At 47.0% G+C, this 22,576-nt stretch overlaps 1 protein-coding gene across 1 annotated transcript in view; it reads right to left on the bottom strand.

The window, feature by feature from the left end:
- Positions 1–401: 401 nt before the first annotated feature.
- VPS37D (VPS37D subunit of ESCRT-I) overlaps positions 402–22,576 on the bottom strand; it is a 67,112-nt gene continuing 44,937 nt past the window's right edge. The window contains exons 3-4 of the mRNA XM_063956162.1: positions 13,527–13,609; positions 402–4,305 (exon numbers count right to left, since the gene is read on the bottom strand). Coding sequence (XP_063812232.1) covers positions 3,514–4,305; positions 13,527–13,609 — 875 coding nt within the window. The 3' untranslated portion in view covers positions 402–3,513. The remainder of the gene's footprint in view (positions 4,306–13,526; positions 13,610–22,576) is intronic.

The following is a 22,576-nucleotide window of genomic DNA, read 5'->3' as shown; positions in this document are numbered from 1 at the left end:
CTTCCCTGCAAATGAGTGAAAAAAGTTGACAAATTGGCAGCGGACTGGGGCATGAAGGGCCCACCGCGGGAATACAGTTGTAGTTGCCCATGTTTAGGGGTGTGGCCAGCCACCACAGAGGCTTGGCTAACCATTAGAGAGGGCATGGCCTAGGCCCTTTGATAAATATATATATATATATATATATATATAGTCTTTTGAAACACCCGGCACTCATGTACCTCAAATAACAGCTGCTCCAGTGCCCTCCCTGGGACAAGACATCCATGTACAGAAGGAAATATGGGCCGCACTCAGGAGGCTTGATACAAATCCTTTAATGAGGGATGAATTGTCCTCATTGAAGGATTTGTATCAAGCCTCCCGAATGCTGCCCATATTTCCTTATATATATATATATATATATATATATATATATATATATATATATATATATATATAGTGAACACTGCTAGTGGATGCATGATAATGTACCAGATTAATAACCGCAATGCACATTGGAAAATACACTATAGTCCTGTGCAGTATAAGGTAACAGGGTTGGGTACGGAATCCTGACCGTCAGAATGCCAGCAGGGGGGCAAGTAGAACAAAGCCCTTTGCGGGCTCGGTGGCTCGCTTCGCTCACCACAGGTTCTGTTCCCACTCCATGGGTGTCGTGGACATCCAGGAGTGGGAATAGCTGTGGCAGCACTGCCGGTATACTGATGGACGGTTTTTTGACAGTCAGGATTCCGACTACATCCCAGGTAACATATGTATAATGTATAATTCTAGTGCACAGTCTGGAACCTGCTCCATAGAGGAGAGGTGGGGCCCCAGGCAGTGGGGCCCACCGGGGGTTCCCACTGCACCCTTGTGGGCCAGTCCAACCCTGCAAGGGAGGGGAGGGGGGGGGGAGCCGGTGGACCATCTCATTATAGACTGTAGATGGCAATAAATTTCACTTATGGTAATAAATTATACAGACAAGTTATAAAGATGCAGTGACAGTAAAGGAAGAGTATGTTTTCTCTTAATGAATTAGATTTTCTTTATTTAGAGGGAATAAATGATGTCAGAATATCATGTCATGGTCAGTGTTTATTCACATTAAGCCACTTCTGCTTCTAAGGATAGATACTGGTTTCACAGTGCAAATCCACAGCACTAGATTCTTTTTCCATATAATAATATACTTTGACTTATTATTATCCACATAATAGTAAATAGTTACAGAATTTTGGTAAACTATTTTTAGATATTTCAGTGATAGCTACCTCATTAATAACATTAAGATACTGGCCATAATAAAACATATATTTAGCAGCTAAACATCTTCATTATTCCATTACACACAGCGGCCAACTAAGAAAACTTTTTGTAAAAGTTTAAGAAAACGGCAAATGTTTGAAATTTGAATTCACATAGATGTTTCCATTTATTCTGATTTTAAAAATGTTTTTACTCCCATGCAAGTGCGAATTAACAGAGGAGGATGCCTGCGTGCCCCCTACTCTCCAGCCGGCAGTAATGTAAAGTCTGAGCACTAAGGGCATAGACTCTATTGCGCATAAGCAGAACTCTAGGGAAATGGTGTGGTGGCCATATTCCCGGAGATTTCCTTACTGCGCATGCACAATATGCCAGGAGAATGATAGCCACGCCATTTTCACTGTGATTTGTGAAGAGGTTCTGCTGCCGAAGGGGAACTCCGGAGAGGTAAGTATTGAAACGGGTGCAGGGAGGCCAGTGTGGGCCCCCCTGAACGCAGGGGCCCTTGTGCACTGCACACACTGCACCCATTATAGATATGGCAGTGCTCCCATGAATACCTAAAGTAAAATCAAGATTACTAAAGGTAACATGAAAACCAAAATTTGATTGATTGTAAAAATTAAAACATTACCAATATGGCTGTTACCTCTGAAAGCTGTAGTGGTCTACAAATTACAAAATGGGCCTATTTGGGACTCACAGCTGTGCTGTTGATGCTCCTCTGCCTCTTGAGGGAAACCAACAAGACTGCTGCTTGTTTGATTTTGGCAAGTGGTAGCATTCTAGCTTTAAATCACTAGCCTTGGGTATGGTCCGGCCATTACCTGATAACCTGGACCACAGCAAAAAATTATCGGGATTGGCGAGTCGAGAATTTTTAACATGCAGATGTAGACTACAGAAAGAAAATATGACACAATGAACCACAATATCACAAGCAATTGTAAAAATAAATAAATAAATCCAGCATATTTTTAAACTATTTTGCAAATACTCTTTTGTAACAACCCATTTAAAGAAGAAAAAAAAAAGTTTACAGTGTAAGGTTGCTTCCTTGCACACTATTATACAGTCTGCACTGATCTTAATAAGCCACAAGGTGGAGACATAGTGCCAGTCACACACAGCTAAGTCACCTCTTCTGAAACACACTGCTAAAAATAAAAAACTTTACACAGAGACATCTTTCATGAGGATGCTAGAAAATCAGCTTTAAATCTAGACATTTGCTAGTAATTTTGGTTAATACAATGTATAAACACATTTGGAATTCCTTATAATGGCCCCAAAGTTGTCTGCATGACACGTGTAATTTAATTATTTTATATATATCTCAATTATAGCAATGTAAGTAAATAATAAGTGCAAAACTGTGAATTTAATAATTATCCACATACTGGGCAGTACGTATGGTATAATGGTTAGCATTACTGCCTCACAGTACTAAGGTCATGGGTTCGATTCCCACCATGTCCCTGTGTGGAGTTTGTATATTCTCCCCGTACTTGCGTGGGTTTCCGCCGGGTACTCCAGTTTCCTCCCACAATCCCAAAAATATACTGGTAGGTTAATTGGCTTCTTACGAAATTAACCCTAGTGTGAATGCGTGTGAGTATAATTGTGCTAAGGAATATAGATTGTAAGCTCCACTGGGGCAGGGACTGATGTGAATGGGCAAATATTCTCTGTAAAGCGCTGCGGAATATGTGTGCGCTATATAAATAACTGATAATAAATAAATAATAAATACTGTACACTGCCATACTTTATCCTAACACATGGAGCTGGACAACCCACACATTTGTATGCAGCAGTTTCACCTGACGTTAACCATGCATGCAGTATGTACACTTGGACATTCGTACTCCTCTGCTCACCATACACAGTGTGTCTGCACAGACATTCTGCATTTATTAATAGCTAGTAAACAATCAGGAGGGGAAGTACTGAGTACACATTGCAGACACAGACACACATTGCATCCCAAAGATAACGCACTAGAGTGATTCCTTTCATTCACTCAAGAGCTCACTTGGAACCAGCCTAGACATACACACACACACACATACACACACACACACACACACACACCATTCACACGTTGAAAATAATCATATGAACATCCTGCCTTGGCAAAGAAACATCATCTGCAGAAAGACCCACACGCATATTCATACACACACCGACTCACAGACAACTACCCTGTCCCCCGTCCCATAAATTGCCCTACTCCCTTGTCCACCCACAGCTCCTCACTTATCGCTTTGGAGGGTGTTGCTGCTGCTGCTGCCGCTGGGCTCTGGACAGCACCCTTAGGTGCCGAGTGCTCAAGAAGTAGATGCGAGTGATGAAACGCAGAGGAGCCCGGGGTGGCTGCTGCTGTTGACCATTGCTGCGCCCCAACTGTGGGACGCAACCTGGGGACTGGGCATTAGGACCCTGAAAAGGAGACAGCACCTCCGCTGGGATCAACAATGCAGGTGTCATCCCGCACGGCAGAGGAGGCAGGCGGAATACAGCAGGGGGCATCTGTGAGGGGGCAGCAGGAGATGGGATTGATTGAGCACAGGCCTGGGGGGTCTGATCTCTCTGATTGTGGGGCTTTTCCTTGGGGTTGGAAGGCAGTTTCCTTTCGGGGGGCAGTTTGCTGGTTTGGATGGGCAGTTCTCTGGGTCGAATAGGCTGTTTGCCTCCAGGAGCCACATCACGAGACTTCATTTGAGGATCCCGGTTTGGGGGCATTTTGGTGGATTGAGGAACAGGCAAGGCCTGCTTGGAGGGCAGTTTTCTGGACTGTGGGGGAAGTTCCTGAAGCTTTGAGGCCAGGTTCTGGTCAGAGGGTAGTTTGGTGGGTTGCGAGGGCAATTCCCGGTCGGGAGGCAGTTCCTGGTTTTGGGGGATTGTGTCCTGTTCAAGAGTCTCTCCCAGAAGCTCAAGCAGCTTCTCATTCTGGATCCTGCGGATGTGACACTGAGCCCGGAGCAAGTGGTAAGAATCCAGGAACACAAGCAGAGGGAGGGAGCCCTCCAGGAACAGCTGGGAGAGGGCCTAGTGTGAGGTAGAGTATGTTGCAGGGTGAGAGGAAGAGGATGAGCCATGTCAGAGTGATAAGGATGGGTATAAGCAAGATAATGCCATTGTAATGGATTAAATGCAGTACATAAGCAAATATTTGAAAAATGTATGTTAAAAAATATTTTAAAAAAACACAAGAAAGACATAAGAATATGGAGGGTTATAATGAAATACGTGAAAGAATGAAAAATTGGAGGAAAAAAGAAAGAGAAAAGTTTGCATTAGATGTAGACAATCAACACAGGAATAAACCATATAATCAGTAGATCAGGTACTTCAGACAAATTTGTTTTTATGGATTACTAAGAAAAATAACTCATCCACAGATAAAGACATATTTCTCTTACGTCCTAGAGGATACTGGGGTCCTCATTAGTACCATGGGGTATAGACGGGTCCATTAGGAGCCTTGGGCACTTTAAGAAATCAATAGTGTGCACTGGCTCCTCCCTCTATGTCCCTCCTACCAGACTCAGTTTAGAAAATGTGCCCGGAGGAGCCGGTCACGCTTAGGGAAGCCCCGGAAGAGTTTTCTGCATTTATTTTCTATTTCTTGTTTTCAGGCACTGCTGGGTGGCACCAGCATGCCTTTTTTTGTGGGACATAGGGGGGAGAACGGCCCAACTTCCTGCAGAGTTAATGGTACCGTTTCTCCGCTGACAGGACACTGAGCTCCTGAGGGAGTCATTCGCAAGCAACACCACAGCGAGCGTACCCTCCCGCAGTGGTGAGTAAAACGCCGGCGTCCCGGTTAGCGGGTCGCCGGCGGGAATGGCGGCATGAGGGTAGGCTCAGGAGGACATGCGGTCAGTATGTCCCACTGTGAGGCAAGCGCGCTGAGCCACCAATGATTACCCACACTGGCTACATAGCTTAACAGGGGTTCTAACCCTCTGTTAAGCAAACAAGACCTCAGGCCAGGATAAAAAAAGACCGGGAAGCCGCGCGCCATTACGGGGACGGGGCTTCACTATGAGCGGATCCAGCAGCTCACCAGCGCCATTTTCCCTCTGCAGCTTACACTGGCAGGCATCGCAGGGAAGCGCAGCTCCTCCACAAAGACTCCACATCTCAGCGGTACCAGAGGGTCTTAGAAGGGTGGGGGTAGTGTTGTAGAATACCTTAGTGTGGCGACCCAGCTGAGTTTTACTTGGCCACAAAGACGTGGTGTGGCTGGCTCCATTTTCTGTGTCTCCCTGCGGGCTCTGTGTGGGTTAAACTGTGTTTTCACCTTCTGTGTGTGGGTGTGTGTGTGTGTGGGTCCCTTCACGTTACCATGTCCAGGGACTGTGTTTCCTGCACGACAGAGTGTCTGTCCTCCTCCCCAGGAGACTCACTACCCTGTACCCGGAATAGTACACATTCTCAGGCTAGTAGGGCAGAACCCCCATGGTTAGATTCCATTAAGGGGATGATATCTAATATTTCTACTAAATTATCCCATACTGAGAAAGAGACGCAATACTTAAGACAGTCTATGGACGACTTGATGAATAGAGATTCAGTTCCCATACCAGCATCTCAGACCCCTGCCATTTGCCCACAAAAGCGTATGATACTGATGACGATACATCAGACCCAGAGGAGGGTGAAGTGGATGCAAGTGGGGGGGATGCTGTCCTGTCACAAGGAATACAGGCCCTGATAGAAGCTATCAGAAATGTCCTGCACATTCCTGACAAGGTGGCGGAGGTAGAGGAGGAATCTTATTTTAATGTAAAAAAGAAAACCTCTGCTACTTTTCCTGCATCAAAGGAATTAAATGCCCTGTTTGAAGAAACTTGGGATAACCCTGACAAAAGTTTCAGATCCCTAAAAGGTTAATTACATCTTTTTCCTTTCCTCTGGAGGATAGAAAGAAATGGGAAAACCCGCCGATTGTGGACGCATCGGTATCTCGGTTGTCACGTAAGATAGTCTTACCTGTTTCTGGGGCAGCATCCTTAAAGGACACGGCTGACCGCAAGATTGAGACCACTTTTAAATCTTTATACACTGCTGCTGGGGTGGCCCAGAGACCCACTATTGCTTGTGCATGGATCACTAGGGCCATTGCTAAATGGTCAGGTAATTTAATTGATGGATTAGATTCCTTACCCAGGGGGGAGATAATTTTACTCCTACAGCATATTCAGGACTCTGCTAACTTTATGGTGGAGGCCATAAAGGAAATTGGTTTACACAATGCACGCACCATTGCCATGGCAGTGTCAGCACGCAGGGACTTGTGGCTGCGCCAGTGGACTGCGGATGCGGATTCCCGAAAAGGCGTGGAAAGCCTCCGATTCACAGGCGAGGTCCTTTATGGAGATGAACTGGATACGTGGATATCCAAGGCTTCGGCAGGTAAGTCTACATACCTTCCCTCCGCAGCACCCCCAGCTAGGAAAACCTACTCTGCTCCGACTCTGCAGTCCTTTAGGGCAGCGAAGTTAAAAGGCAAACCCAAAGGTTCTTCTACAGCCTTCAAAGGCAATAAAGCTAAACCCAGAAAACCAGCAGTTGCAGGTTCTCAGGAGCAGACCTCCGGGTCTGCTTCCTCAAAGCATTCAGCATGACGGTGGACCGCACTGCCTGGAAGACAGGCAGATGGGAGCCCGGTTACGTTATTTCAGTCACGTTTGGGCAACATCATGCCAGGATCCCTGGGTCAAAGACCTTATCGCCCAGGGATGCAGACTGGAGTTTCAGTAACTCCCACCTCACAGATTCTTCAAATCAGGCTTGCCAGCTTCTTCAGAAGCAGGTGCGACTTTGCAGGTAGCAATTCAGAAACTGGTACAAACTCATGTCATTGTCCCAGTTCCACTTCAACTACAAAACAAGGGTTATTATTACTCCAACCTGTTTGTGGTACCGAAACCGGACGGTTCGGTAAGGCCCATTTTAAACCTCAAGTAACTGAACCCGTACTTAAGGGTGTTCAAGTTCAAGATGGAGTCTCTGAGTCTCTCAGGTCTGGAGGAGGGGGAATTTCTGGTGTCTCTGGACATCAAGGATGCGTACCTTCATATCCCGATTTGGCCGCCTCATCAGGCTTATCTACGGTGTGCACTGCAGGACTGTCACTACCAGTTCCAGGCTCTGCCATTTGGCCTCTCCACGGCACAGAGGGTGTTCACCAAGGTAATGGCAGAGATGATATTTCTCCTCCGCAAACAGGGAGGGAACATAATACCGTACCTGGACGATCTGCTGATAAAAGCACAATCCGGGGAGAGGTTGTTGGACAGCATTGCCCCCTCAACCCGATTACTCCAGGATCATGGGTGGATTCTGAACCTACCAAAATCCCACCTGGAACCAAACACGGAGGCTTCTGTTCCTGGGGGATGATACTGGATATGGAGGAACAGAAGGTATTCCTTCCATTGGAAAAGGCATTGGTAATCCAGTCAATGGTGCGGGATGTTCTAAAACCAACCCGGATATCGGTGCATCTATGCATTCGCCTTCTGGGGGAAGATGGTAGCCTCTCACGAGGCTCTGCAGTACGGAAGGTTTCATGCAAGGCCCTTCCAGCTGGATCTGTTGGACAAATGGTGCGGATCGCATCTTCACATGCACCAGATGATACGTCTGTCGCCAAAAGCCAGGATTTCTCTTCTGTGGTGGCTTCAGACTTCTCACCTGACCGAGGGTCGAAGGTTCAGGATTCAAAATTGGATTCTGCTAACCACAGACGCAAGCCTCAGAGGTTGGGGAGCAGTCATCCAGGGGGAACAGTTCCAAGGAAAATGGTCAAGTCAGGAAACCATCCTTCCGATCAACACTCTGGAGCTAAGGGCCATATACAACGCCCTTCTACAGGCATCACATCTTCTTCAAGATCACGCCATTCAAGTTCAGTCGGACAATATGACGGCAGTAACAAACATAAACCGACAGGGCGGAACGAAGAGCAGAGCAGCAATGTCAGAGGTAACAAGGATTCTCCTCTGGGCAGAAAGTCACGCGGTGGCGCTGTTGGCAATCTCCATTCCGGGAGTAGACAACTGGGAAGTGGACTTCCTCAGCAGACACGACCTCCACCCAGGAGAGTGAGGCCTCCACCTGAAGGTGTTAAGAGTCCTTGACACGTCGGTGGGGAATCCCACATATAGACATTATGGCCTTTCGTCTCAACAAGAAACTCAAGCGGTATTGTTCCAGGTCGAGGGACACACAAGGAGTGGCGGTGGACGCTCTGGTGAATCCATGGGTCTACCAGATGGTTTACGTGTTTCCACCTCTTCCATTCATCCCCAGAATTCTCAAAAGAATAAAAAGGGAAAAGGTTCAAGCAATTCTCATTGCTCCGGACTGGTACGCGGATCTACTGGAGATGCTCCTAGAGGACCCGTGGCCTCTGCCTCTTCGAGAGGATCTTCTACAGCAGGGGTCGTTCGTCTATCCAGACTTAACACGGCTACGTTTGACGGCATGGAGGTTGAACTTCAAATCCTAGCCTGGAAGCGAATTCCAGACAAGGTTATTCCAACCCTGATCCAAGCCAGGAAAGGGGTAACGTCTAAACATTACCACCGTATTTGGAAAAAATGTGTCTCGTGGTGTCAAAACAGGAAATTTCCTACAGTGGAATTTCAACTGGGACGTTTTCTCCTTTTTCTAGTCAGGTGTGGATGTGGGCCTACGGTTAGGCTCCTTAAAAGTCCAGATTTTGTCCGTATCCATTTTCTTCCAGAAACAATTGGCTTCCCTCCCTGAGGTTCAGACGTTCTTGAAGGGTGTTCTGCACATCCAACCGCCCTTTGTGCCTCCCACGGCACCTTGGGATCTCAACGTGGTGTTGCAGTTTCTACAATCAGAATGGTTTGGGCCTTTACAGGAGGTTGACTTAAAGTCTCTTACGTGGAAGACCGTTACACTGTTGGCCTTAGCTTCCGCAAGGCGTGTGTCGGAACTGGGGGCATTGTCTCACAAAACCCCCTATATGATTTTTCATGAAGATAGAGCTGATCTCAGAACTCGTCAGCAATTTCTTCCTAAGGTGGTGTCTGGGTTTCATATCAACCAACCTGTTGTGGTTCCGGTGCTTACGGACACCTCTGCTACCTCAAAGTCCTTGGATGTTGTGAGGGCTTTGAAGATCTATGTGAAGCAGACAGCTCGTCACAGGAAATCTGACTCGCTGTTTGTTCTCTATGATCCAAAGAAAATTGGGTGTCCTGGTTCAAAGCAGTCTACTGCTCGCTGGATCAGGCTTACTATCCAGCAGGTTTATTCATAGGCAGGATTGCCAGTTCCTAAAGTACAGGCCCACTCTACTAGGTCGGTGGGTTCTTCCTGGGCGTCTGCCCGGGGTGTCTCGGCTTTACAGCTCTGCCGAGCGGCTACTTGGTTGGGTTCGAACACGTTTGCTAAATTTACAAGTTCAATACTTTGGCCTCTGAGGACCTTCAGTTAGGTCAATCAGTTCTGCAGGAACCTCAGCACTCTCCCACCCGGTTTGGGAGCTTTGGTACATCCCCAAGGTACTAATGTGGACCCCAGTATCCTCTAGGACGTAAGAGAAAATAGGATTTTAATTACCTACCGATAAATCCTTTACTCGTAGTCCATACAGAATACTGGGCGCCTGCCCAGTGCTTCCTGCACAGTTACTTGGTTAAGTATTATTATAGGTTCAGCTGTTGCTGTTCAAGTTTGGTTAGCATGGCTTTTCTCTTGGTTGTGTGTGCTGGTTCGAATCTCACCACTGTTCTGTTAAATCCTTCCTCAGGATATGTCCGTCTGGTAGGAGGGGCATAGAGAGAGGAGCCAGTGCACACTATTGATATTCTTAAAGTCTCCTAGTGGACCAGTCTATACCCCATGGTACTAGTGTAGACCCCAGTATCCTATACGGACTATGAGAAAAGGATTTACCGGTAAGTAACTAAAATCCTATTTTATAGATCTTTCAGGTTTGTATAGAACACCTATAGGAAATGATAATTTCAATATTTTTTTTTTTACATTTTGTCTTTGGTTCACTTTTTGTCGGCTATTCTTATGCATACGATTCCAATGGCCTGTGGGCTGGACTAAGGACTTAGATCAATTGCCTCGATAAATAATTTTATAACATGTCTAACAAATCAACCAACAACCAACATGAAGTTAGACACTAAGGGTGTGCCACGGTTTTGGTGGGGAATAAGGCTCATTACTACATCGCTTGGCAGGATTTAGATCTGAAGCAATAAAGTTTACCAAATAAAATCTGAATGCACTGTAAATCGCAACTCCGGGGGGACCCAAGCTCTCTGATGCCAAACTACAAACAAACTTAAGTATGCTTTAAATGTTTCCCCAAAGCATGTCTTGGAAATCGTACTCACTTAAATAATAAATGATGGACTTCGTGTTTTATCTGATATATAGGTCTATATCAGGCCTGGCCAACCTGTGGCTCTGCAGCTGTTGTGAAACTACACATTCCAGCATGCCCTGCCACCGTTTTAGCATTCCCTAGTAGAAAAACCATGGCAGGCCATGCTGGGACCTGTAGTTTCACAACAGCTGGAGAGCCACAGGTTAGCCAGGCTTGCTCTATATAATGAGCTTATGGATAAAATTGTATAATGAGCTTATTGATAAAATGTATTGGGGTCAATTCAATTAGCTGCGATGTGTCGTGCATGGTGTTCCACAATGGCATATCGTGGGTCCCCTACATCACCAATTTTGCCTTAAGCAAAGTACACCCTAGGCGATACGGTCCCTCCCGGGGCCGATATAGGAGCTAATTCAGGATCGCAAATCGCGGACCAACCGGAATTATTACGATCGCCCCGAAGGCGCACGCGCAGTACCCACAGAAAATGCGATTGCCTCTGCCTGTCAACCAGAGCAGAGACGGAGCATTGTGGAGGCGGTGCAGCGTGAATGGGGGGCGGTGCAAACGGGGGCGTGATCGCGGCGGCTGCGTGACGTAATGCGTAGCCGCCATGATCGGGAAGATGGCGGCGGGCCTCCTGCGGGCGCCGGCAGGAGGCATCATTTTCTGCTTGTTGAAGGGGAGGGGTGTGGGCGGAGGTCAGCATGCTGGGTGGCCTTGCCCTGCGATGGGCGGCCCCCAGCGCGCTAGCAAAAGGATTGCAAATTCTGCTAATTAGCAGAATTTGCAACCCTTACTGAATTAGGCCCATAGTGTGTACACACTGAACGATGGGCCTAATTCAAACCTGATCCCAGCAGCAAAAATGTTCTTTAATGGCCAAAACCATGGGCAGTGCAGGTGGGGCAGATATAACATGTGCAGAGAGAGTTAGATTTGGGTGGGATGTGTTCAAACTGAAATCTAAATTGCAGTGTAAAAATAAAGCAGCCAGTATTTACCCTGCACAGAAATATAACCCACCCAAATCTAACTCTTTCTGCACATGTTATATCTGCCCCCCTCCCCCCCCCCCCCCTGCAGTGCACATGGGGCCTAATTCAGACCTGAACGCTGCAAGGCATTTTCGCACAGCAGCCGATCAGGTCTGAACTGCGCATGCGCCGGACCCGCAGTGCACCGGTACATGCTAAACAGCCGATGCCCATCTCAGCCCTGCCATCGCCTCTGCCTGATTGACAGGCAGAGGCGGTCACTTGGCGGGAGGGGGCGGGCCAGCGGCGTTTGACCGCCGTTTTGGGGGCGCGGTCTGGGCAACACAGGCGTTCCTGGACCATGCGGGGGGCAGGCCGCGACGGTCGCAATACATCACATGGAACCGTTGCGACCCAGACAGCGACGGGTAGCTCCATGCCAGCGGGCAGGAGCTGCGCTGGCAGGGAGCTTCTCGTCAAGTACAAAAGCATCACCGCCGTGCGATGCTTCTGTACTTGTGCAGGAGGGGGTAGGTCCAGACATGCGGGGCGGACTAGCCACGGCTACGATCAGGTCTGAATTAGGCGCATGGTTTTGCCCATTAGAGAAAGATTTTGCTGCTGCGATCAGGTCTGAATTATGCCCGATATTGCTAATGATATCAGTCAGTGACGTCACCCTGCTGCTGGCCCTAACATGCAATTTTGTCCAACATAGCCAAAACTGACCTGCATGCACAGACAACAACAATATCGTTAATGACCCACAGGAGCACGCCTCGTTAACTAGTGCATACACACTGGGCAAAATTTCAAACAATATCGCTCAAAAGGGTGACAATTAGCAAGATTGTTTAAAATATTGCATGGTGTGTACCCAGCTTTATAGCTAGAGAGATTTAAAGAACTTGCAATGAAGTCACCTATCACAAAAGGCAAATAGGTGCACTGCATATATTGTGGCAATGTACAGTGGCACATCACCACTTATTGAATTGACCCAGTGGAGTCTCTCTTGGTGTAACATGCACAATTTATATCCTTTTGTAATGATCTACAGTACATGCTTACGGACAGCTCTGGGATGCAAAACATGGCAGCCCTGGAAGATAATCAGCTGGGTACCCTAACATTACAATAAAATAAATAGTGTTTAAAAATAAAACAGTCACTGGAAGAGAAAAAAAACGTAATTGACAAACAATTTCAGAACAATATAGAAGTAATACAGGAACCACCAGATGAGGGCAGATTCTCTACATTTGCAGACACAGGGCATCCACCTGTAGTAAACCATTTTTGGATTATGAAAACACGTCTTATGCACCCAATTTATCAAGGCCTTAGATGCTAAATGGCAAAATTTTGACTATCCACCTCTTCCCCTACATCCAGAAAAGGCTGCGTATTCCATAGCAAGGAAGGAGGGCAGGCACCCCATGCAGCAGTACACAGGAGACGACAGCCTATTGGATGTCAAAGACAGCAGTGTTTTCTTAATAGAGGGAATATGCTGTCTTCCAGACCATAGAATATTTTGTCTTATGGTCCAAACAAAACAATAAACACTTTCATTGGTCATTAAATTCATAATCAATGAGAAATTTGGGCGCAAAGTGTCTGTGATGCTGCCATATAAATGGCGACTACATCACGGATTTCTGTGCGCCCCTCTCTTCAAGCGAACAGGGACCAGCGATGTAGGGGATGGCAGTAAGAACCACATAGGACACCTAACTGGGTTGACCTTAGAAAATCCTGGACTTTTTGAGTGCGTTAATGGACACATACAGGAGATTATTATATATATATATATATATATATATATATAATATTTGCCTGAATTTGGCAAATTTGTACTTGACAATTATACTCAAGAGTCATAACAATGCACTGACCTCACATTCTGCCTCCGTACTCTGCAGCTCCTCCTGCAGGTGGCTGAGTGCAACATGTGGATTACATTCCTGCAAGAGGCACTCTGGAAAAGACCAATAGATAATTAGTTTTCTCGTGATATCCAGCATCTGGGTCTTCATGCTGGGCCCAAGGTCTCACTGTCATCGATTATGTTACTGAACGTCTAACAGAGTCAATCAGTATGGTGTAAGGAGGTCCCAGGGAGAAGGGGAGGAATGCAATACAAGGAGTAGAACCAACCCAACATGTACTTTGTTGCAGAAAGACTGCACAATGACATTCAATAAACATTAAAGGAACATATATACATCACCTGTGTAGTCCATGGTGTAATATCAGAACATTAAATTACTTTATACAGCTGCTCCTCCAGACAGTGCCTGTGATATAAAACACTTCTATCTACCCACATAATGATTTGCTCAGTTGTGTATATCATAAAAAAAAAAAAAACAGGACGCGTGATTGTTGCGATTACTTATACACGCAAATCTGAAAGACATCCATGTTTGTCACTCACTGGGATTTTTAACATACTGTATTTTGGCGATTGCCCAATGGATCGCCGACTGGAGTTCGCCGATCAGCTTACCGGAACACCAATTGGCGGACTGGATCGGCAGAATAGAGAAGCATTACTCTGTTGTCTGGGGTGGCTCTCTGCTATTTCAAATTTGGAGACTTGTATCTGCTAATTAACAAATTTCATATAATTTGCTAACATTAGATTCTGCTAGTTTGTGTAGATTATGAAAATTTTTTGGATCCTGCAGATGCAGGGGCGGATTTAGGAGTTATGGTGTCCTTAGACATTACAGTAATGACTGGCACCCTCCCAGCACCCAATTCTATTATTTTCATTGGCTGGTTATGAACCCTCATTTGTCGATTGGGCCATTTAAAAATAGGAATTTAATACCTACCGGTAATTCCTTTTCTCGTAGTCCGTAGTGGATACTGGGAAATGTACTTTAGTACCGTGGGGTATAGATCAGGTCCCCTGGAGCATGGTACTTTAAAAACCTTTAGTATGTATGTGTGTGCTGGCTCCTCCCCTGTATGCCCCTCCTAACAGACTCAGTCTAGGAAAACTGGGCCCAAGGAGACGGACATACCACGAGAGAAGAAACATAGATAACAGCGGTGAGGCAAAAAGCCAACACACAACCAGAATTAACAAGAGAGCGCTAACCGAAACAGAGGACAGCCACATCCATGACAACAAGGATAGCAAAGCTAACCCAACAATACAACGGGACCGCAACAGCGGACCAATCAAACCCTTACAACCAGTAAACACGATTCGAAGCACAGAGGCGGGTGCCCAGTATCCACTACGGACGAAGAGAAAAGGAATTACCGGTAGGTATTAAATTAATATTTTTTCTAACGTCCTAGTGGATACTGGGAACTGTACTCTAGTACCGTGGGGAAGTCCCAAAGCTCCCAAAACGGGTGGGAGAGTGCTGAGACCCCTGCAAAATCGCCTGACCAAACAGAAGGTCATCCTTGGCCAAGGTATCAAACCGATGCAATTTAACAAACGTGTTTGAACCAGACTAAGTAGCAGCTCGGCACAACTGTAAAGCCGAGACACCCCGAGCAGCTGCCCAGGAAGAACCCACCGACCTCGTCGAGTGGGCCTGAATCGATGTTGGACAAAGGCAGAGCTGCCGAAGTATAGGCCTGTTGAATACTCAACCTGAGCCAGCGAGCAATAGATTGCTTAGAAGCCGGCAGACCAATCTTGGTGGCATCATAAAGGACAAACAGCGAGTCAGATTTCCGATGACGAGCAGTTATTTTGACATAAATCTTCAGAGCCCTCACCACATCCAAGGACTCTGGGCCAACAGAAGCGTCAGCCAACACCAGAACCACAATAGGCTGATTCACGTGAAAAGGAGACACCACTTTAGGCAGAAACTGAGGCCGGGTCCTGAGTTCAGCCCAGTCTCCATGAAAAATCAAATACGGGCTCTAACAGGATAAGGCCCCCAATTCAGAGACACGTCTTGCCAATGCCAGCAACATGACAGTCTTCCAAGTGAGAAATTTCAATTCCACCCTTTGTAAAGGTTCAAACCAGTCCGATTGAAGAAAGGACAAAACCACATTGAGATCCCACTGAGCCGTGGGAGGGACGAAGGGCGGTTGCATATGAAGAACTCCTTTCAGGAAAGTCTGTACCTTCAACAACACTGCGAGTTGTTTTTGGAAGAATATCGAGAGCGCAGAAATCTGCACCTTGAGTGAGCCCAACCGAAGGCCCATATCCACACCTGTTTGCAGGAAAAGCAGAAAACGACCAATTCGAAATTCCACGGGAAAAACCTTTGTACCCTCACACCAGGAACCATATCTCTTCCAGATACGGTGGTAGTGATTAGAAGTAACCACTTTGCAGGCCCGTACCATAGTAGAGACAACCTAAGAGGGAAGGCCTTTTCTGGCTAGAAATTCCCTCTCAACTTCCAGGCCGTCAAACGTAGCCACTGTAAGTCTGGATAGACGAACGGTCCTTGCTGAAGAAGATCTTCTTGAATCGGCAGCGGCCAGGTTTCCTCCAGCGACATGGTCAGGAGGTCCGTGTACCAAGCCCGTCAAGGCCAATCCTTTCCCTTTTGAGCCTTTTTAGAACTCCTGGAATGAGCGGGATTGGAGGAAATAGGTAAACAAACCGGTAATTCCATGGAGACGTCGGTGTGTGCACTGCCACAGCCTGTGGATCCCTCGTTTTGGAACAGTAACGGTGTAGCTTCTTGTTGAGACAAGAAGCCATCAGGTCTATATGCGGACACCCCCACCGGTGAACCAATTTTTGAAACAGCTGAGGATGAAGGCCCCATTCCCCCGGATGGAGGTAGTGCCTTCTGAGGCAGTCCGCCTCCCAGTTGTCCACTCCTAGAATGAATATGGCTGAGATGGCCCTTGCGTTGGCTTCCGTCCAGAGGAGTATTTTTAACACCTCTCGCATTGCTGCTCTGCTTCTTGTTCCCCCTTGTCGGGTTATGTATGCCACCGACGTGGCGTTGTCCGACTGAACCTGGATAGCTTGATCTCGGTGGAGATAGGAGGCTTGAAGAAGGGCATTGTAATCGCCCTGAGTTCCAGAATGTTTACTGGCAGTGTTGATTCCTGACTCGACCACCTTCCCTGGAACTGGACTCCCTGAGTCACAGCCCCCAGCCTCGGAGACTGTCGTCCGTTGTCAGAAGAATCCACGACTGGGTACTGAAACTTCGGCCTTCTACCAGGTGGGGAACTTGAAGCCACAACAACAGAGAAATCTGTGTTTTCGGAGATAAAGTCACATTCTGATGCATGTGCAGGTGAGACCCTGACCATTGGTCCTGCAAATCCAGGCCGGGCATGAAACCTGCCGTATTGGACTGCTTCGTATGCAGCACCATCTTGCTCAGCAAGCGTATGCAAAGATGTATGGAGACCTTGCGGGGACGGAGTACTGAGTGTACCATTGCTTGGAGAGCTAGTGCCTTCTCCATAGGAAGGAACACCTTCTGAGACACTGTATCTAGTATCATTCCCAGGAACTGTAGACGTTGGGACAGATCCAAGTGGGTTGTCAGGTCGATGCTTTGCAGCAGACGGTCCCTGGACATTGCCTTTAACAGGAGATCATCCAAGTAGGGGACAATGGTGGTCATTCCGAGTTGATCGCTAGCTGCCGTTGTTCGCTGCGCAGCGATCAGGCTAAAAATCAGCAGTTCTGCGCATGCGGCGCAATGCGCACGCGCGACGTACTTTCACAAAAGCCGATGCAGTTTCACACAAGGTCTAGCGACGCTTTTCAATCGCACTGCTGGCCACAGAGTGATGACAGGAAGTGGGTGTTTCTGGGAGGTAACTGACCGTTTTCGGGGAGTGTGTGTAAAAACGCAGGCGTGACAGCTACAAGCGCAGGCGTGCCTGGGGAAACGCGGGCGTGGCTGGCCGAACGCAGGGCGTGTTTGCGACGTCAAAACAGGAACTAAATAGTCTGAAGTGATCGCAAGGTAGGAGTAGGTCTGGAGCTACACTGAAACTACACAATCTTTTTTTGTAGCCGCGCTGCGATCCTTTCGTTCGCACTTCTGCTAAGCTAAGATACACTCCCAGAGGGCGGCGGCTTAGCGTTTGCAAGGCTGCTAAAAGCAGCTAGCGAGCGAACAACTCGGAATGAGGGCCAATGTTAAAAAGCTGGGTTGGTGTGGAAGGTTGGTGCTGGAATGGGGGAACTAGTAGCTGATGATTTGGCTGGAGATATTATTTGGGTGTGCGGAAAATGGTAAATTAAAAGGAAATAATAAAAAATGTATACTTATCCTGGATGATTTATCCGGTGAATTTCTGGTAATGAAAGTGAAGATAATTTTCTCCAGAATGGATGGGATCACACGACGAGATGGTATGAAAAAATAGAAAATAACAACGTTTTAAGTATGGGTTCCTCAAAAGTCTTATATGTAAAATATTCACTTCTGATAATAGATGATTTGATGCATAAGCGAAGAAACTTCTTCAAAATCAATGATCATACCTCACTTACATAAAGTGAGTGATGTTTAAACGTATAAAGGTTTCTTTTAATAAATGGTACTGCTGGATCTTAGGCATACCTAACTTACAAATAAAGAATATTGATAGAAACTCATCAAGGTATCTTTTAGCTGAGCTGCGTACCGGTACTCACTGGTTAGTGCGTCTTCTGTCTGCATATAAAGGTATCTTTATCCGGTCAGAATCCATAAAAAGCACCCATATTTAAAAAGGGGGATTTATTGGATAAAAACAAATGCATATAAAAACAATGGAGCATTGACCTCAGCGAAAGAAAGCTGCCCGAAAGAGGAACATGCACGACCAACTAAATTCAGCCCTGTTAGGCCCGGTACCTTAGGAGCTAAATGAAAAAAATATGAAGGTCGTTCCTTTCCTCAGTCGAACAGATGAGAGTCCCAACGAGCAAAAAACTCTTTCCAGGCAACGCGTTTCGAGTAAATTCTTTTTATCAAGGCTGATCCAGCATGCAATGGACTGAATGAACAGCGAATCCCATTTCCTGTGATGAGCTGTTCTCTTTACATACACCTTCAAAGCCCTCACAACATCCAAAGACTTTGAAGTAGCAGAGGTGTCTGTAACAACCGGAATCACAATAGGTTGGTTGATGTGAAATGCAGACACCACCTTAGGAAGAAATTGCTGACGAGTTCAGCTCTGTCCTCATGGAAAATTAAGTAGGGGCTCTTGTGAGACAACACCCCTAGCTCCGACACAAGTCTTGCTGAAGTGAAGGCCAACAGTATGACGGTCTTCCACGTAAGGTACATTACGTCAACCTCTTGTAACGGTTCAAACCAGTCCAATTGGAGGAACTGCAGCACCAAATTGAGATCCCAAGGTGCCGTGGGAGGCACAAAGGGAGGTTGGAAGTGCAAAACACCCTTCAAGAACATCTGGACCTCAGGGAGAGAAGCCAATTGTTTCTAAAAGTAAATAGACAAGGCCGAAATCTGGACTTTAAAGGAGCCTAGACGTTGGCCCACATCCACACATGACTGCAGAAAAAGCAGGAGACGTCCCAGATGAAACTCCACCGCAGAATACTGTCTGCTTTCACACCAAGAGACATACTTCTTCAATATACGGTGGTAATGTTTAAACGTTATCACCTTCCTTGCTTGGATTATAGTCGGGATGTCCTTGTCAGGAATCCCTCTCCAGGCTAGAATCAGCTGTTCAACTTCCATGCCGTTAAACGTCGCCGCGGTAAGTCCTGATAGACGAACGGGCCCTGTTGCAGAAGATCCTCACGAAGAGGTAGAGGCCACAGATCTTTGATCAGAATCTCTAGAAGATCCGTGTACCAGGCCCTTCGCGGCTAGTCCAGAACAATGAGGATTGCTTGAACGTTTTTCCTTTTTAGTCTCTTTAGAATTCTTGGGATCAGAGGAAGTGGAGGAAACATGTATACCAGCTGGTAGACCCACGGAGTTGTCAGAGCGTCTACCGCCACTGCTTGTGGGTCTCTCGACCTGGAACAATATCGCTTGAGGTTCTTGTTGAGTCGAGAGGCCATCATGTCGCTCTGTGGATATTCCCACCAACGTGTCAACCACCGGAACACCTCCGGGTGGACATCCCACTCCCCCGGGTGCAGGTCGTGTCTGCTGAGGAAGTCTGCTTCCCAGTTGTCTACTCCCGGGATGAAGAGCGCCGACAAAGCCACGGCGTGTTTTTCCGCCCAGAGGAGAATTCTTGACACCTCTGACATTGCTGCTCTGCGTTTCATTCCGCCCTGTCGGTTTATGTACGTTACTGCTGTTACATTGTCCGACTAGACTTGAATGGCCTAAGTCCAAAGTAGAGATGAGGCCTGCAGAAGGGCGTTGTAGATTGCCCTGAGTTCCAGGATGTTTACTGGAAGGACGACTTCCCGACTTGACCATCTTCCTTGAAACTGCACCCCCTGGTTGGCTGCTCTCCAACCTCTGAGGCTTGCATCTGTGGTTAGCAGAATCCAATTGTGAATCCCAAACCTCCAACCCTCGACGAGGTGAGAAGTCTGTATCCACCACAGAAAGGGGGTACTGGCTCATGGCGACAGACGGACCCTCTGGTGCATGTGAAGATGCGATCCGGACCATTTGTCCAACAGATCCAGCTGGAAGGGCCTCGCATGAAACCTTCCGTACTGAAGCGCCTCGTAAGAGGCCACCGTTTTCCCCAGAAGGTGAATGCACAGATGCACCGAGATCCGGGTTGGCTTCAGGACAGCCCAAACCATCAACTGGATTACCATAGCCTTTTCCAAAGGAAGGAACACTCTCTGAGAATCTGTGTCCAGTATCATTCCTAGGAAAGGAAGCCTCTGTGTTGGTTCCAGGTGAGATTTTGGTAGGTTCAGAATCCACCCGTGATCCAGGAGTAGTCTGGTTGAGAGGTCAATGCTGGCCAACAACTGCTCCCTGGACGATGCCTTTATCAGAAGATCGTCCAGGTACAGAATTATGTTCACTCCCCGTTTGTGGAGTAGAAACATCATCTCTGCCATCACTTGGGTGAACACTCTGTGCCATGGAGAGACCAAATGGCAAGGCCTGGAATTGGTAGTGACAGTCCTGCAGTGCAAACCGTAGATAAGCCTGATGAGGCGGCCAGATCGGAATGAGAAGGTACACATCTTTGATATCCAGAGACACTAGGAATTCCCCCTCCTCCAGACCTGAGATCACTGCTCTCAGAGACTCCATCTTGAATTTGAACACTCGTAAGTACGGGTTCACCGACTTGAGATTCAAAATCGGTCTTACTGAACCGTCCGATTTCAGTACTACAAACAAGTTGTTGTGCAGATGAGGTGGAACTGGAACAATGACCTGAGTCTGTACCAGTTTTTGAATGGCGTCCTGTAAAGTTATACTTGCCTTTCGTGAAACTGGTAAGCCTGATTTGAAGAATCTGTGAGGTGGGAGCTCTTGTAACTCCAGTCTGTAGCCTTGGGAAATAAGATCTATGACCCAGGGATCCTGGTACGAACTTGTCCAGATGCGACTGAAGAATTTTAGTCTGGCTCCCACCCGGCAGTCTTCCAGGCATCGCGGTCTACCATCATGCTGAAGGCTTTGAGGAAGCAGAGCTTGAGCTCTGTTCCTGAGAACCGGCAGTTGCTGGTTTACCTCTAGTGGCTGTAGAAGAACCCATGGTTTTGCCCCTAAACTTGGCCATCCGAAAGGACTGTAAGTTGGAACCTGAGTAAGCCTTCCTGGCTGAGGGAGCTGCAGAAGGAAGATATGTAAACTTACCCGCAAGTAGCTTTGGAGATCTATTTGTCTAGTTTATCTCCAAATAAGGCCTCTCCTGTGAAGGGTAGGCCTTCCACGCCTTTCCGGGAGTCCGTGTCAGCAGTCCACTGGCGTAGCCATAAGCACCTGCATGCTGACACTGCCATAGCAGTGGTGCATGCATTAAGCAAGCCTATTTCTTTTATGGCTTCCACCATAAAGTTCGCAGAGTCCTGTAAATGTTGCAGGAGTAAATTAATCTCCCCTTGAGGCAAGGTATCTAACCCCTCAATTAGGTTACCCGACCATTTGGCAATGGTTTTAGTAATCCACCCACATGTTATAGTGGGTCTCTGGCCCACCCCAGCAGCTGTATACAAGGATTTGAGTGTGGTCTCAATTCTACGATCATCCATGTCTTTCAGGAAGGCTGAACCCGGGACAGGCAATACAATTTTTCGTGACAGCCTTGATACTGATGCATCCACTATCAGTGGATTTTCCCATTTTTTTCCTATCCTCAGGAGGAAAAGGAAAAGATGATAGCAACCTTTTAGGGATTTGAAATTTCCTATCAGGATTAACCCACGGTTCCTTAAACAGAGTATTTAGTTCACTTGACACAGGAAAAGTGGCTGATGATTTCTTTTTTATATAAAAATAAGATTCCTCAGTCTCCTCTGTTACCTTATCAAGTATATGCAGAACTTCTCTGATAGAGGCTCTCACAGAGGCTATTCCCTGTGACAGAGTAGCCTCCCCCACCTCTGAGTCCACCTCCTCCTCCATGTCTGATGGACTTCAAACTGCAGTATATGGGCCAAAGTACGTTTTTGTGGACAAATGGCAGGGGACTGAGACGCTGGTTTAGGTACTAAGGGCCTAATTCAGACCTGATCGCTCGCTAGCAGTTTTTTGCAGTCCTGCGATCAGACAGTCGCCGCCTACAGGGGAGTGTATTTTAGCTGTGCAAGTGTGCAATCGCATGTGCAGCCTGAGCGGCACAAAAAAACTTTGTGCAGTTTCTGAGTTGCCCAGAACTTACTCAGCCGCTGTGATCACTTCAGCCTGTCCAGGGTCGGAATTGACGTCAGACACCCGCCCTGCAAACGCTTGGACATGCCTGCGTTTTTCCAAACATTCCCAGAAAACAGTCAGTTGCCACCCACAAACGTCTTCTTCCTGTCAATCTCCTTGCGAATGGATTCGCGCAAATGGATTCTTCATAAAACCCATCGCAC

The sequence above is a fragment of the Pseudophryne corroboree genome, chromosome 2 (genome assembly GCF_028390025.1).
Source record: "Pseudophryne corroboree isolate aPseCor3 chromosome 2, aPseCor3.hap2, whole genome shotgun sequence".
Classification (NCBI taxonomy): domain Eukaryota; kingdom Metazoa; phylum Chordata; class Amphibia; order Anura; family Myobatrachidae; genus Pseudophryne; species Pseudophryne corroboree.
This window is presented reverse-complemented; position numbering and strand designations above follow the sequence as displayed.